Genomic DNA, 18,062 nt, shown 5'->3' on the forward strand with positions numbered 1-18,062 from the left:
ATGGCGGTGTGGGCACTAAGGGAGCCACGAGAAGGAGAAGGAGAGGAGGAGAGAAGTGGTGGCTCAGGCGGCCCTGCGGCGAGATTGTGAGCTGTAGAGAGGAGGAGAGAAGCGGCGGCGCCGGCGACTCTGGCACCGACTCCGGCACCGCGGCTGAGCACCACAAGCGCCACGGAAGGATAAGGCACTGTGTGCCCGCGGGTGTACTGTGCGCCTTAGAGCTGTAGTGCCGCGGGTGCTGCAGGTGCAGTGAGCGTCCCCGTGAGCGTCCCGCGAGTGCCGTGAGCGTCCAGTGAGTGCCACGGGTGGCGCAAGTGCCGCGCAAGAGCCACGGGTGCCCTGAGACTAAGACTCTCACCTGATTTCCCGCCACAGAACTAAAAGGCCTTCCTGATCTCCCATTCAGAAAAGCAACAATCTGAGCATTCAGAAAAGATAATTAGCCACCAAACAGCTTAATTAAATAACAGCTAAATAACAACCTCCACAAGAAAGCATATTCGTGCTCTTGGTTGGAGATTGACTATCGGTGCTGGGACCTGGCTGGAGGCACCGCTCCGTGAGGGCAGCGGTGGTCTGTGTCTCGGCGAGGACGGGGCAAGGAGGGGGTCATCAGCGGCACTAGACCTCAGTTCCTGCCGGTCCTGCCCCCTGCCCCCTGCTTCTTGCTTCTACCTGTTGCCTTCTGGTGCTGTTGCGGCAGTTCTTGTCTTGTTGTAGTCCCCCCTCTGACGCAGAAGGAGCGGAAGGAGTGGGGCCGAGACGGAGGCGGTGTTGGTGCCCGGAGCCCTGAGCCCTGAGCCCTGAGTCCTGAGCCCTGAGTCCCGACCGCGGAATTCCAGGCATCGACTTTACAACCCCTTAGGAGCAGAGGTGAGCACTGAATGGAACCTGGTAAGTGCCCTAAGACTCAAAAGGGCACATATGATTTTAAGCAAGGCAGTGTGCGATTGGCGGCCCGCTAGAGTGTAAAGGCTGCTCAACCGTGTGTACAACGGTGGAGGAGAAGCTGGTAAATAGGTCGGTATATGCTCACCCTGTGGCTGCTTTCAAGTCATAGGATTCTTAGAGCACCCTGTGGTGCCGCAGAGCTGCATAACACTCTATTTGGAATCTACCAGTGAATCTTTCCACACGTTACATACTTGAATTTGGAAAGCTTTTCTTCATATGATCGCGCACACCGTGGTATATAAGAAAACCTGCACTTCCTAGCAGATCAAGTGAGTTAGCCATTAGAAATGCGCTCCGGTAAAGAAAGAACTCTGGGTACTCCAAAAAAAGTGTCCGGAAAAATTAAGCATCTAAAGTATTAAAAAAGGCTAGAGGTAAAGCTCAAACTAAGGGGGTGAATCAAACGCTAATCTCACCAACAGCTAGGATCCTCAAAAATCCCTCAGAAATTCGATTTCATGAGAGATCCATCAACAGCACCCATGTCAATGCAACTAGAACCAGAACTAAAAACTCTACAGACCCCAATCAAGCCAACAAACGAGTCGAAAGAGAACTTAGTTTTACTTGATGAAGTTGATGTAGATTGGGTTTCTGATCAGATTAAAGATCAGCAAATGAAAGATCGTGAAGGAAAAAGTAATGAACACACAAAAGAAATGGATTCATTACAGCTAGTAAATCCTTCGTATCAAATATTCTCACTAGAAACGAAATGTAGAGCGTTGGATAAAACAAGGATGGTATTAATACCAAAGGAATGCTATCAAATTGACACCACCAAGAATATATACAATGGAGTAGGTCCCCTCCCACTGGAAGTTAAAGTTGATATTAGGAAAAAAAAGGACGATGTAGTCAACGAACATCCACTGGCTACTAAAGCAGTTCACAGAAAGGTCAATGAGGAGGATAAAATTGACCATACATCAGGAAACCAACAAAAAGGCCCTACTGGAACAATTAACTCGGAATATGGCCCAACTGTGCAAATAAAAGCTGGCGGAGAAAATATCACAGTACAAAGTTACGAAAACCGAGAGCAATTAGAACAGGCCGCTACAAATCAATTAAAGATATCAGTTAGTACAAATAATTCACTAGGAAGCTAAGAACAACCTGTATCTGCAAATGAACTTACCATAAACAAATCCAGTGTCCTAACGCCAAAATATGTATCAGAATTTACAGATAAAGAAAGTGGTCATGATGATATCGTTATCCAATCGAGTTTTAAGGAAATAAACATGGAAAAAAAATGAAAAAACAGTAGAATCTGGATGCAGGAACCATATGGAATATATTCTATCAAACATCAGTATTAACCCTTGAAGCACTAACAGCACAATCTAATAAAATGGACGTTCAAAAAGACATACTGGGAGTTATGGCTGATGCTTTTGTCGGGATTGAGAACAAATTGACTGAGCTGAATAATCTCAACGGGAAGTTGCGCCAAGTTATATCGAGTGCACATGTGCTCCCATAATTAACAAATTGGTAACTATTCCAGAGGTTGTGAACACAATCTTTGAGGGCGTCAAAGATATTGTCTGCATGAGAAAAAAGGATTATTGTAAGGAGTACGGACATCATTCTAATATAAGGGAATCTACACTAGTAGAAAAACAGAGGCAACTAAAAAAAATTGATACAGCGGACGTTGATATATCAAGCATGGCAATACAACTGAATACAAACCAAGACACAAACAACACAAAAGGTAACAAAATATTGTTGGACTCACCACAAGAATTGAATAAAGAAGGTACAAATGATGACGACTCAGTAGCCTTTGAAATAACAAAAAGTCAGAGAAAAAAGCTACGTATAGCAAGAAATAAGGCAAAAAAGGAAACTTCGTCGCAAATCGATATTAAATTGGACACATCTAAAAAAGAAAGAGGAACAATAATCGAGACCAAAATGGATTTATTGCCCAACACAATTGAAGTAGGAGGAAAACTAAGGAAAAAATCAATAGATGGTAATGTCAATGGGATGAAATCTACAAAAGCTACAAAAATTAGTGATGGAAAAGAAAAATATTATGATATTTTTGGTAAACCAATGAATTCTCGCTGCAATCAAAATCTGGCCAGATTAAATATAAGTACATTAGCTGAAAGCTCCAACCAAACACTGTCTGTTTCTGAAGCCGAATTACATAGGGTCCACGAAGAAGAAATAAAATGCAAAATCAATGGGAATGGTTGTGTAATAAAAGATCTCACTTCTTGCGATATCCAAAGTGAACAAACTAAAAGTATGACCAAAGAACTGATGCCCCGTAACATACCGGAATTTAGAACAACAGTGCATAGTCAGAATTACATAGGTCAAACAATCCAGAAGTTAACAGAGCAAGAACAAAAACCTTCACCTAGCCTAGTTAGGAATACAAACCAAAAAGACAACCCGGCTAGGAATGAACTGGGGCCTGACAGAACAATGATTAATTCTTGGAAACTAAAAGAATTGATAGATGAAACGACGTATATAAAAACCCGAGATACTCTAGTAATTGAAAGAAGTGGCCAGAACAGGCTGATTACCTAAGAGGAATACAGAAGAACTGAGGACAAAAAATGTGAACCAAGGCTCTCAAAAAATAAGCCAGCTCAAATTATCTTTAAACCACTTTATGAATCAAGAGGAACACACGATATCCTAAACAGAGGAAATATCCTTTGGCTAATGAAAACTATAACAACACTTGAAAAGATAACATCTGAGGATATTGAATGTGTAGGTTTCCAGCCTAATCCCGAAGGAAGACATCCACTAACGTTGGTAACAGTGGCCATTGGGTCTATAGCGGACTACAATTTGAAAGAGCACGAAATCTTTCTTAATTGGGGGATACTAATTAGCCCACTGCTTCCAAAGGTCTATCCAACACCTTTCTTAATTAAAGGAAGCCCCTCAGAACAATCACACCCTGAAAAAATCGACTTTTGACCATATAAAAAAATCCCCTTGGCAGAACAAATCTTGAAGAAAAAAAGAGTCCAATATATTAAAGAGAGAAAAAACAAATGGAGTGAATGAAAAATGGATCATGACAGCCTTATAGGGTAATAAAGAGCATTGACAAACGTCATCACAGGCAGTATTACAAGAACAGAGCACGGTCACTTCCATAATAAATATTTGCTCATGGAACATAAATGGGATTTGTAAAAAAACGAATTGGTGCCCAAATACAAGGATTATCACATCATATTCAAATGGTGCTATTGCAGGAAACATGGGCAACGGACCCATTTATGTTAAAACGGTACAAGGGATATTTCATTGAGGTTTCCAAGCTACTCTTTGCTGCACTTGAGCTGAGCGAAGGACATCAGCTCAACTTTTAGGTTCCAACTTTAAATTCCTTCACATTTACAGAACGTTTAAAACTTTTCAATTTTACATTTATCTTCTATATGTAGTAGGTGTCATGGGCCCCAGGTCAAGGGAGGGGAAAGGAAGGGGAGGGGAGGGAGGCAGGGAGGGTAAGGGAAGAGAAGGGGAGGGGAGGGGGCGGGAGGAGTGGATAGGGGGGGAGGGAAGGGAAGGGAGAGGAAGGAGGGGAGGGGAGGGTAGGGGAGGGGAGGGGAGTGGGAAGCGAAAGGGAAGATAAGGGGAGGGTATGGGAGGAGAGGAGAAGGGAGGGAGGGAAAGGGGAGGGAAGGAAAGGGAGAGGAAGGAAGGGAGGGGGAAGACAGGAGAGGAGAGTGGAGGGAGGAGAAGGTGAGGGCAGGGGAAGAGAGGAGAAGGGAGAGGAGGGGAGGGGGTGGGAAGGGAGGAGAGGGGAGGGAGGGGAAGGGGAAGGGTAGGGAAGGGGAGGGGAGGGGACGGGAGGAGATGAGAGGAGAGTAGAGGGGAGAGGAGGGGAGGGGAAGGAGGAAGGGAAGGGTAGGGAAGGGAAGGGAAAGGGAGAGGGAGCGAGGGGAAGGAGAGAGGACAGGATTGGAGGAGAGGAGAGAGGAAGGGGAGGGAAGGGAATGGAGAGGAAGATGAGGGAGGAAGGGGAAGGGGAGGGGACAGGAGTGGAGGAGAAGAGAGAGGAAGGGGAAGGAAGGGAAGGAAAGGGAGAGGAAGGGGAGGGAAGGGGAGGTGACTCCATCTGGTGGCAAAGGCGGTCCAGAGACCGGGCTTGCTTCACCGGCCTGGACGCCCCTGCTGGGCTTCACTGGCCTGGACCCCCCCCCCCAACTGGGCTTGTTTCACCGGCCTGGACCCCCCTGCTGGGCTTCACTGGCCTGCCCCCCCCCCAACTGGGCTTGTTTCACCGGCCTGGACCCCCCTGCTGGGCTTCACCGGCCTGGACCACCTTCTGGGCTTCACCGGCCTGGACCCCTCCAGCTGAGCTTGTTTCACCGGCCTGGACTCCCCTGCTGGGCTTGTTTCACCGGCCTGGACCCCCTGCTGGGTTTCACCGGCCTGGACCACACGCTGGGCTTCACCGGCCTGGACCCCCCCCCCCACCCTTGCTGGGCTTGCTTCACCGGCCTGGACCCCCCTGCTGGGCTTGCTTCAGCGGCCTGGACCCCCCTGCTGGGCTTGCTTCAGCGGCCTGGACCCCCTCACCCCAACTGGGCTTGTTTCACCCGCCTGGACCCCCAGCTGGGCTCGCTTCACCAGCCTGGAACCCCATGCTGGGCTTCACCGGCCTGGACCCCCCTGCTGGGTTTCACCCCCCCCCCCCCCCCCAGCTGGGCTTGTTTCAAAGGCCTGGACTTTCAGCTGGGCTCACTTCACCGGCCTGGCCCCCTCTGCTGGGCTTGTTTCACTGGCCTGGACCCCCCTGCTGGGCTTGTTTCACCAGCCTGGACCCCCTGGTGGGCTTGTTTCACCGGCCTGGACCCCCCTGCTGGGCTGCACTGGCCTGGACCCCCCCCTGCTCTGTTTGTTTCACCGGCCTGGACCCCCTGCTGGGCTTGTTTCACCAGCCTGGACCCACCTGCTGGGCTTGTTTCACCGGCCTGGCCCCCCTTGGTGGGCTTGATTCACCAGCCTGGGCCCCCCTGCTGGGCTGACCTGGCCTGGACCACCCCCCTGCTGGGCTTGTTTCACCAGCCTGGACCCCCTGGTGGGCTTGTTTCACCGGCCTGGACCCCCCTGCTGGGCTGCACTGGCCTGGACCCCCCCCTGCTCTGTTTGTTTCACCGGCCTGGACCCCCTGCTGGGCTTGTTTCAACAGCCTGGCCCCCTCTGCTGGGCTTGTTTCACCAGCCTGGACCCCTCTGCTGGGCTTGTTTCACCAGCCTGGACCCACCTGCTGGGCTTGTTTCACCGGCCTGGACCCCTTGGTGGGCTTGATTCACCGGCCTGGGCCCCCCTGCTGGGCTTCACCGGCCTGGACCCCTCCCCAGTGTCCTGCAGCTGGTCCCCTCCACCCTCCTACCCAAGGCTTGCATTGAACGGTGATCACTAAAGCAGCTTGAGAGGCCGCGCTGCAGCCTCTTAGAGGGATTTTAAAACACGGCCCCTTCTAGTACAAGAACGGATGGATATTAGCAGAAAAGATGTAGTCAAAAAGAACAAAAAACACTCATTAAAGTGATGCATTCTTTCAGCTGCTCAATAGCCTGTCGAGACTCTTCCTTATAAATCAACATTGATAAAATCAATTGATTACATTTCTTGTTTTTGAAAGTAGGGAAAGGAGCTTGAAATAAATTACCTTATTGTGAACTGATCCACACTCAGGGCAGCGGTCCTGGACACGTGGAATGTCGCGGTGTCCCCTTCTCGCACTGGATTGGTCGGCACATGGATCACAATGTTGGGGTCCAGGGTCAGAGCCATCATCTTGAGTGGATCCTGGTTGGGGTACACAACCACGCTGCCAATCCTCTCCATTGGGACCAGTTCCGGCCCCTCGCCGTGGCCCAGACGCGAGTCGTTGTCCCACTGTCCTTCTTGGGCTGAGCAATCCCCACCGCCATCGGCGGCGTACATGAAGTGGTAGAGGTCCACCGGGAGCCCCTCGGGTGGGAGCGTTGGCTGCTGGTCACCCGACAGCGACAACGGGGAGTCGAAGAGAGCAGGAGAGAGCTGCAGCTCGGCCACACACAGCCCCAGGTCGCCTTTCAACCGACAGCTGGCCGCCACTTCTCTGGTCTCCAGCGATGCCACCAACCTCACACAGGGCAGGACCTCCATGGGGTGGTCCTCCCAGTCCCTGCCCGCGATGTAGAACAACGCCCGAACCTTGGCCCTGCCGTAGTGGACCGCGCTTTCAAGGATACGCCACTTCAGCTTCCAGTTCAAGGTGAACTCATTTCTGGACCTGAAGGCGTTTGAAGGCACCATCAGCTCCTGAGGAAGGACCTGTTCCACCCAGTAGGGTCCGTAACTGGCGTTCAACGCCGGCAGCGTCCTGGCTTTGTGGATGTAGAGGGAGTCCACTCTGGACCGCAGGCTGGCGTTCCGTGAGACGTCCTGGTTGCTCTCCTTGAGGAAGAAGGACACGTCTGCACTCATGATCCCATATGTGGATGGGAGATATACGGGCAAGGACGAAAACCTCTGCAAGCCATCCAGCAGGCCTCGGCTCTCCGCCACTGCAAAGAGACAAGAGCAAAGGATCAATCTTCTACATCCAGGATGTCAACAATTTAAATATTTACCTTCACTTCTATAGTGACACAGGTGAGCTACACTTTAATGGCTTAGAAACCAGCCCTTCCACACAACTCAGGAGACACAATCCATCCCCATGGGCAGTCATTTAGATTGGCTTCTCATTCTCAAACTTGTCTTTAAAGAGTTAAATCTGACCCCCAAGAGCATTAGAGCTTTTTGTATTATTTTACGAAAGATGATGACAGCACTCAAGAAACTACAGAGACAGCACAACGCTGCACGAGCTAAAGAAAATGGGGAATTGGTTGTATGCTACATTTCTGAGGAAATAATATGTATACAGGTGGCACAAGTGAAGTTTCACCTGAAGCAAAGCAAATTACAAAACCAACAACAAATATAAGCAAATAAAGAAGATGGTTGATATCAGGTAAAATAAAACCTTCATAGAATATTATGCAAAGTTATGTACCTTCTTCCACAGCAAAACAGAACAAGTCTACAGCAACCTCGAAGAATAGTTTGAGTTCAAAAGTCTCATAACCAAGATGATCATCATCAACCAAGACAAACCCCTGACTGCATGGAAAGCACTGACTGAAGAGCACTGCAGCAATCATGACAACAGGTCACTCTGAGGGGCCAATGGACCCATGCCCTACCACATCTACAACATGGGAGGACCACCGATCAGCAATCCTCACCCACACCATCAGCACCTCCATCAAATACGCCGCCCTCCCAAAACACTGGAAAGAGGCAGCAGTCAGCACTCCACAAAAAACCTTCGCTGACCCCAAAGATCTGAGCAAATTCAAACCCATCTCTTTGCTTCCATTCCCAGCCAAAGTCAACTCAACAACCACCTCCAACTCCAGGACCTACTCGACCACTCCCAGTCAGGTTATTGGAGCAACCACAGCACAGGAACAGCACTTTCTGTAGCCACTGATGAACTCCACACAATACCGCACCGAGGAGAAACCACAGCCCTCATCCTACCCAACATCTTTGCTTCCTTTAATACAGTCTCCCACCACTGCCTCATCAGATGATTGCACAACAAAGACATCCACGGACTGGCCCTCAACTGGATTTGCTCCTTCCTTACAGGATGAATACACTGAGTCGGACTACCTACCGACACATCGGGATTCAAGAATCTGTTCTGGAGAGAACCCCGGGTTCATTGATCAGCCAACCCTGTTCAACATCTACATGACACCGCTCTCTAACATCGTCAGATCACTTAGCATCTCCATCATATCCTACACCGATGACACCCAACTCCTCCTATCTCTGAGCAACAAGTCCACCATGAACAGAACCAACTTTTTCAAATGAAGAAACTACGGTGCTGCACTGAAGCTCCTTGTCTTAGTTTTATTGCTGTGCACGTTGTCCCTTTTTAACTTTCATTGTTGTATTGAATTTGATGCATCAGATTAGCTGAATCGCGCCGCCTTAGACGGCTTTTAGATGCTTCAAGTCAGAAGATGATAGGTCTGAGGGGAACCAATCAGCCGGGGAGGGGAGAAGCCTTTTTTGCTCTGTGGGCTCAAAACACTGGCGTCAGCGCAGACGGCCGTGGATGCGCGCAGCGTTCGCGCCAAAGGAAAACTATTTGAGCCTGTCTTCACCGGGACGGGGCCTGGGGCAAAATGTATTTACACGTCCAAAGAATGAAAGCATCTGTCCCCACAAGACAAGCAGCAGCTTGATCCTTTAGTCAAACACAAGCTCAATGGCGAGGCCTTCTCAACTCCGGCCCAGAAATGAACACACGCGTTTTATGGCCTGCCGAACACTTAACGATCCATAGGAATACAATATTCCATAGACAACAACCACTCAATAAAGGAACGACACATTATATACCCAAACACTCGCTCCATGGTTAACAACAGGTTAGAAACATTTAACCTTTTAGATACAAACTCACCAGATATTGTATTCATGACAGAGACTTGGCTAACAGATGAATCCACTCCTGAAATACTAGCGGCATTACCAGGGAACGATGACCTTCTACAGACTTATGAACCCACGGGGAAAAGAGGGGGGGCGGTGCGGCAGCAGGCAATACAAGGTGTCTCTCTGTCCCCGCCATGTCCCTGTTAGGGATCCCCCAATCTGACAGTAGAACGATGACGCTGAATTCCCCCACTGCTGCATGGGCGTGTGTACTCATCTATAGACCGCCTAAAGCATGCTGGGATATTCCAAAGACCTAGCAAACAGCATTGCCTCACTGACTGCGGCTTACGCTAAAGTTTTAATAATTGGAGACATGAACTACTGGGCGAATGACATATGCATGTGCCCGCACATATCAAAGGACATACACAAGACCAGCTTTGGTCTATTAAACTTACTCTCTCGAATCTAGTAATCCACCCGTATATATTGTCAGACCATTACTTAATAGGCTTTACACTAAGTGACATTATACTATCAAAACCCATGGTTCACCTTAAAATTAAAGGCAGAAATTGAAATCGCACAAATTTCAATTCCTTCCGCAACACCTTGACACTCAAACTACCCGCCTTGACAGGCAACATAGACAACTTGGTGGAAGAAATCTCAAAATGGCATTTGATGGCCAGTAATATGCACGCCCCTCTGCAAAATCAAGCTAGTCATGCTCGGCGCTACGGGGCATCCAAATGGTCTCAGCTGAGTTAAAAATAGCAAAACTAAATTGCAGATTTACAATAACTGGCGCATCCCTGCATATCAGCAGGGATGCGCCAGTTATTGTGCGCCACAGCTCAGCCACCATGGATGCGCCACATTTACAATGCAATACAAAAGGGGATGATGGACGGAGCGCTTGAGCAAATCAAACACTCACCCCCAGTCAACTGATCTGGGTTTAATCCATCACCATTCTTTAGCTCACTCTGCCACCCCAGCTCAGACATGGCCATATGCAAATCAGTCTGACCCTGTGCCTCATGGGAACAGTCCAGCCGAACTGCCAAGCCATGTCTTCCCTGGACCGGAAACAAGCATCCTGGGACCGGTTTCGGGTTCATAACCCTCGTCAGCCAGGCTATCTTGAATCCAGTGGCAAAGTGAGCAAGGGACTCACGTCTGAGCATACCCTGCCACACTTAGGGCGAACAAAGCGATACAAAAGGGGATGATGGACGGAGTGCTTGAGCAAATCAAACACTCACCCCCAGTCAACTGATCTGGGTTTAATCCAACACCATTCTTTAGCTCACTCTGCCACTGCGGCGCACCTTGGGGCAAAAACGGCACAGATGCGTGACGCATCTGTGCCGTAAAGGCGGCGCATTGCCGGAGTTGCGTCGCAAGCGCGACGCAGCTCCAGCAATGCTCTGGGGGGCCTATTCTTCCAATGCTGCGTCAAACCTTACGCCTGCTTCAAGAAGGCGCAGGGTTTTGACGCAGCATTGGCCTAAAAGTGACTGAGTGCAATCTTGTATATTTCACTCAGCCACTTTTAGGAGGCGTTCCTGCGCCGGAACGCCCCCCCCCCCTCTGCACAGGAACGCCTATATGTGGCGCAGGGCTTTACAATGTGACGCATCTCCCAGATGCGTCACGTTGTAAGTAAAAAATGTAAATTGATACTTGTATAGCGCACTACTCACCCGCAAGGGTCTCAAAGCGCTTGTACGAATACCGCTGTGGAACTCATCCTGGCTTTCCCCGTGAGGCGTCCACTCCTGGGCACCCCCAAGGTGGAGGCCAGGCATCCTTAGTTGGGGCCGTTGTGGAGATTAAACAAGCTATTGCCCAGAGTCACAGAGTGGGACTCCATGATTGGAATAGGCACGAGGCGAGAATTATCAGGTCCGTGGAAATTTGTGCCCAAGACCCGCCGAGGCGGGGAATTGAACCCTGGTCCCGGGCCAGACCTCTGCATCAGGGTCTGCCGCTCTAACCATTGAGCCACACTTCTCCACCATTGAGCCACACTTCTCCTCACCATGGTGCAGGATTTGCGCCGCCGCTGCGTCACAAAAGTGACGCAACGGCGGCGTAAATGAGGCGCAAGGGGCTTGTAAATCTGCCCTTAAGAACGCGCCAGGCTGACCGTAGAACATACTCGCCAAAACTAAGGAGCTGTTTCTTCAAAGCATGACAGCCTAAAAAAAGCCATTTCAGAGGCAAAAAAATATTTTTGCACCAACAAAGTCATAAGCTTAGATAACAAAACAAAAGACATTTTTAATATAGTGAGGGCTCTATCTAACCCCAACCGAGTTACACTTCCTATCATTCCTTCACAGAAACTGTGTGATGCTCTTAATTTCTTTTTTCTAGATAAAATAAAGAAAATACAAGAATCCATAATCCCCAAACTTCAGGATATGAAAAACATACAAAAAAACAGCAACCCTACTACCATTTCTACATCCCCCTCCATTAACAAGGAACGACGTGCAGAATTACTTAACAAAGTAAAATCAGGCTCCCCTAAAGATGTATGCCCCCCATATACAAAAACGAATTCCAAGCTCCTTTCCAGAAAGCACTCGCTCTCTATTGAGCCTACCCCTTATGCAAGGAGATGCCCCTCTAACCTTCAAAGAAGAAGGGGCATCCTGCTTCAAACGCAACCTGATCTCCACTGGGTATGGGTTCCCAAGCAGTAAGGCCAAACCCTGCCTTAATTAGTATCACGAAAAAAGATGTCAGTACTGCCAAATGATTCTGAGGACTTGATCGATTCTATACATATGAACCAAACAATATGTAAGGAAGATTCAAATCATGAAATTAATCACTTATAAATTTGCATTTTATTTACACTTTTTCTTCTTTTCTTATACTTTTTTTACCATTTCTGAATTTCAACAAAACATTGTAGTGAGATACATTACAACGTTACCTTCTCAGATAACGTTCTCACGTTGAAACCATAAGAAAATTGAACAACTCTTTGACTAGAAGGATTTACTTTTACAAATGAGATTCTATGGTTTCCGACTCATAAAGTGTACATACATTTTAAAAAAGTATATGTATATGTTGTTTTAGACTGTCAGTTGAATGTATGTTTTGAGTATGAATGAAATGTCTCTTTGTATGAATGAGTATGAATGAGATCTAATGAAAAAAGTACTTTCATGTTTGTTTTTGTAATGTATCTCACTACAATGTTTTGTTGAAATTCAGAAATGGTAAAAAAAAGTATAAGAAAAGAAGAAAAAGTGTAAATAAAATGCAAATTTATAAGTGATTAATTTCATGATTTGAATCTTCCTTACATATTGTTTGGTTCAAACACAACCTGGCAAGACCCCTCAGGGGCGAGATAACTACAGGCCCATCTCTCTTCTCCCTTTCCCCGCAAAAATCCTAGAGGTGCGTGTAGCAAAACATCAATGCTCCTTCCTAGAACAGACTGGTTTTCTTGACCCACATCAGGAAGGCTTTCGGCCCTCTCACTCCATCGAATCGATCATCTTATCCGTGGTGGACGACTTAAAAGGCAGGGTAGATGAAGGACACGTACAGGCAATGGTCCTGTTGGATAACCGCAGCATTCGATACCGTTGACCACGGGATCGTAGTGAATCGACTTGCTGCTGCAGATCTCAGGGGAGCTGCTTTAAATGGATGAAATCCTTTTTAAAGACCGAACCCAGGGGCATATTATCAAGCCCCACGTTATCGGCATTTGTCTGCCGATAATACGGCGATATTTGCATCGCCCTATTATCAAGGCAGCGCTAAGTCAATTGATGTGGCTTAAAGCCACGTTAATTGATTTAACGCTGCTTGGTAATAGGGCCCCTTTCACGATAAACTCATTGTGAAAGGGGGCGTGCAGTGGGTGTTTCAGTGGGCGTTCCACCGCAACACCCATTCACTTCGACGCTGCCACCTATTACCAAGCTTGGCGATAATAGGTGGCAGCGCCAAATTTAAGAACAGGAAAGATTTTTTCTCAAGGTGGCGAAACGAGGAGAAATGAAGCATTTCTCCTCGCTTTTGCTTTTTCCATGTGTGCTGCCTTGTGCAGGTAAACATTTACAACTCTGCGGAGGATGTGCAGTTGATTTTTACAATTGATGAGACATCGGACTGTAGGGAACTCGTCCAGAATATTATGTTATTCATCTGATATTGGATGAATAGCAACCAGCTAAAACTTAATTCTGGCAAAATAGAGATTGTCATCCCCAACAATAAATTAAACTGCTGGACTCCGGCTTACTTTCCAACAGAGTTAAGCCCCCCACCCAATCCCAAGAGCAGGGAAAAATGGCTTGGCATTTAAACTGATGTGTGGCCTGTCCATGAAACCCCAGATAAGCCCGGTATGTCCTCCTGCTTTCTTCAGCTTAGGAAGTTCAGAAACATTAGAAGATTCTTCACTAGCGGCCAGCCTGCTAATCATTATTGCCTTGATTGTGTCTAGAATTGATTATGCTAATGCCCTCTCTTGGGCTCCCTCTTAATCAGAATCATTGACTTCAGCTGCAAGAATCATTTTACAACAATCACGACACTGCCGCACTAAGCCGCGGATGAAGGAGCGTCATTCGCTCCCGGTGGCGCCGCTCTACAGGTTTAAAACGGGGTGCATTATCTTCAAAGCGATCCACAACAAAGGCCCTGAGTACTTATCCACAAGGATCTATAGACACTTATCAAACGTAATCTCAGATCTGCTCTGATGAATTTACTGGTGGTCCCGAGATTTAAATGCAACAGTATGGGAGGACAAGGGTCTCCATGCTAGGTCCCCAACTCTGGAACTCTCGGCCCATTGCAATCAGACAAGCAGCAAACTACATGTGTTTTAGAAAAATGCTGAAAACATGGCTATTTACTCAAGCCTATAGCTAGGTGAGGATTCAGATAATGGCAGTTAACTAACTCAGCGCCAATAGACCGGTTGGTGTACGTGTGCTTTACAAATCTCCCTTAACATAACATAACATCTGCATGATCAGCGTAACTCACTGGAAGAAAGCCAACTGTCTGATGCTCAACCTTGACAAGATGGAAGTGCTGATCTTCAGGAACCAGAAGACTCCCTGGAGCGCCACCTGGTAACCATCAGAGGTCAGAGCAAACCCCACACCAAACAACCATGCAAGGAACCTGGGAATCATTCTAGACAACAAGCACAACATGACAGCACAGGTCAACGCAGTCAGCTCCTGCTTCCACAGACTCTGCATGCTCTGCACGGTCTTCCACTGGCCAGACTGGAACACCAGGCACACAGTCATGCAAGTGATCATCGCAAGCAGACTAGACTACGGCAACGCACTCTTCACTGGGATCTCTGACCATCTCCTCCACCGACCACAAGGCACCCATATCACACCACAGCTCCACTGGCTCCCGAAACATAAACATTGACAATTCAAACTCCTCACGCACGCATACAAGAAACTGCACAACTTTGGACCTACATACCTGTACAACCACCTTCACTTCCACCAACCCACCAGACACCTGCGCTCAGCCTCACTCTCACTTGTACCCCCTTCCAGCATCCGCAGAAGCAGAATAGGAGGTCTACCATTCTTCTACATCGCACAAAGGACCTGGAACGACCTTCAGCAATACCTCAGATCCTCCTCCTCACTTCTTGAATTCCGCAAGAAGCTGAAAATCTGCCTCCTCGACTGACTCACATCACCCTCAGTGTTACGCTCAGGGTCAGAGTGGGACAAAAAATAGGTCCGGGCACAAAAATAAAAGTGGCTCCCTTTGGCGGAGCCTACAGCAAAAAGAAAGTAATATTAGGGAAATCAACAGTAAAAAACAGTCCGCCTAGCCAAAAAACTGGCACAATACTGCTAAAATATTGGCACATACACCGATCTTCCAGACCAGCCCATCGGACACTGCCTGAATGCCCCGTAGGCCTTAGTGACCCTGCCTATGCCCACACCTCTGCTCCAGTGCCTGGATACACTACCGGGTGAATAGTGGCACTAGACAAATCAAGATACCTTAACAATCAGAATGGATTTCCTCGTTGCAGTTGCAAGGAAGGCAGCTGGTAAATTTAGACTATTTATTGATTTAAGAGGTGAAAAATAAGAGTGTTGCGGAGGTGTTGTCTCTAATGTAGGGGAGAAGTTGCCACTGTAGGAAATGCTTGAAGCAGGCGTAAGGATTGACGCAGCATTGTAAAGATAGGGTCCCCCAGAACATTGCTGGAGCTGCGTTGCGCTTGCGACGCAACTCCAGCAATGCACCGCCTTTACGGCACAGATGCCTCACGCATCTGTGCCGTTTTTGCCCCATGGTGCGTCGCATTATAAATGAGGTGCATATATGGTGGCAGAGCCGGGGCGCACAATAACTGGTGCATGCCTGCTGATATGCAGGGATGCACCAGTTATTGTAAATCTGCCCCTCTGTTTTTTGGAAACCAGTGATCCTTTCCTATTAGAATCAAGAAGATTGAATATTTTTTCAATGTCATTCAAGGGAACACAAAATGAGTTAATATCATCCAGAGTTAAGTTGGCCTGTAGAGAGGTTAAATCGTACTCTAAGAGGGGGCCAGAGGGACTGACACAGGGCGGAGCTGCCCTCACAGTAGAACCGTTTTAGTTTTGAAAAGAAGGATGTTGAACACCATTCTTAGGATGTGGCAAGAATAAAATATATGAACAAAGGTGCACTGCAGTAACATGTCCATACTGTTTAGAATCATCTGAAGATTCATGCAAAGGAAATGCCCCCGAAACACCTCAATAACTTTTAGTGACCTCTTATTTTAGATGTGTTTAATGTATTCCTGGGTGTCATTATTTAATGAATGGGGAAGTGTGGTTACTTGGAGAGGATATGTTTGTGTGTACAGTGTTGCTTGTCAGTGTGCATGTACTTCTGTGGAGTATGACTCCTGGTAGAATACATGGTTACGCACCGGGGAATCTCAAGATATCTTATATAAATACATCTGTACATGCTATAACATCCTGCAGCAACCTTATCTGCTCTTCTTTAGCACAGCTGATTCCCTTATGGTTCAATTTCCAGTCAATTTACCACGCAGTTCGTCACTTTGATAAAATATTATTTTTGATAACTTTGCAGTGTTGCTAATCATGAGAACACGACGGCTGCAACGATCCCTGACGCCACTGCTGGCGAGCATTCCGGCCACGCCCCCCACAGGCCACGCCCCCTGGGCTACTATTTAAGCGCCACTACCGAGCGCTGTCAGACAACCCTGACAAGATTCTCCGCAGGCACACGCCGGGAGCCGCTTCACCTGATTTTTTAAAAACTGTTTGAATTTGATGACTCTGTATTTTTAAAAAAGACTAACTCACCTAAACAGCCGAGTGTGTTCCTGAGAACACGACGGCTGCAACGATCCCCGACGCCACTGCTGGCGAGCATTCCGGCCACGCCCCCCACAGGCCACGCCCCCTGGGCTACTATTTATGCGCCACTACCGAGCGCTGTCAGACAACCCTGACAAGATTCTCCGCAGGCACACGCCGGGAGCCGCTTCACCTGATTTTTTAAAAACTGTTTGAATTTGATGACTCTATTTTTAAAAAAGACTAACTCACCTAAACAGCCGAGTGTGTTCCTGAGAACACGACGGCTGCAACGATCCCCGACGCCACTGCTGGCGAGCATTCCGGCCACGCCCCCCACAGGCCACGCCCCCTGGGTTGACTATATTATGTGCAGCCAGAGGAAGCGCAGCGGACGAGCGCAGCGGGAGCGCCGTTTGCGCGCCGAAGGCGCGCCTAAGGCAAGCCCGTCTGCGCCCGTCCGCGACCTACCGGGACCAGGGACCCGAACCCCTACATCTCCCATACGCCACCGACAGTGCTATTCTAGCAGTAAATTGAGAGACCTGTGTCCCATCACACCTATCCTCTGTCATAATACAATGGAGCCACAGAACCTAGGTCCTTGCCCACACTGCTCATTTAGAGGAAGTAGCTTAGCGCCACCTGCCAAAAACCGGAAGCGACTCTGGTCAAGGGGGGTCTTCTTAACTGCAGGTCCATTAGCAAACACACTCTTCAGCTATGGGATCTCTTACTGGAGGAGGACCTACACATACTGTTCTTGACGGAGACCTGGTTGGGAGAACACTCAGATCCAGATATAGTAGACACCATCCCTCCAGGCTATACCCTCCACAGACTTGACAGGACAAAAGGTAGGGGAGGCGGTATCGCCATCATCGTTAAACACCCATTCGAGTGTGTTTTAAAACCAGCAGAAGTTGATGATAGCGAAGCAGGCGAATTCAGCATAAAAATGACTCAACATGAGAACATCTCGGGCATCCTAATTTACAGACCCCCTGGGTCCCTGGGCAACTTCCGCAGTAGCTTACTAGAGGGGGTTGCTCAGACCGCGATTAAACATAAAAAAGTTCTGGTATTGGGCGACTTAAACCTACACCTAGAGGATCAAGGACACAAGGAGGCAGAAGACGTGCGTCTGGTCCTACAAGAACTACAATTTAAACTTCTAAGTGTCGCAGCCACCCATCAAAAAGGGCACTGTTTGGACCCCATTTTTGCTAGCTGGGATAT

At 48.2% G+C, this 18,062-nt stretch overlaps 1 protein-coding gene across 1 annotated transcript in view; it reads right to left on the reverse strand.

Moving 5' to 3' along the window:
• The window catches only part of TMEM132B (transmembrane protein 132B), a 454,814-nt gene that overhangs the window by 329,069 nt on the left and 107,683 nt on the right, over positions 1–18,062 (reverse strand). Inside the window, exon 2 of the mRNA XM_086942680.1 lies at positions 6,629–7,511. Within this exon, the coding sequence (XP_086798806.1) occupies positions 6,629–7,511 (883 nt within the window). The remainder of the gene's footprint in view (positions 1–6,628; positions 7,512–18,062) is intronic.

The sequence above is a fragment of the Lissotriton vulgaris genome, chromosome 11, assembly GCF_964263255.1.
Source record: "Lissotriton vulgaris chromosome 11, aLisVul1.2, whole genome shotgun sequence".
NCBI lineage: Eukaryota > Metazoa > Chordata > Amphibia > Caudata > Salamandridae > Lissotriton > Lissotriton vulgaris.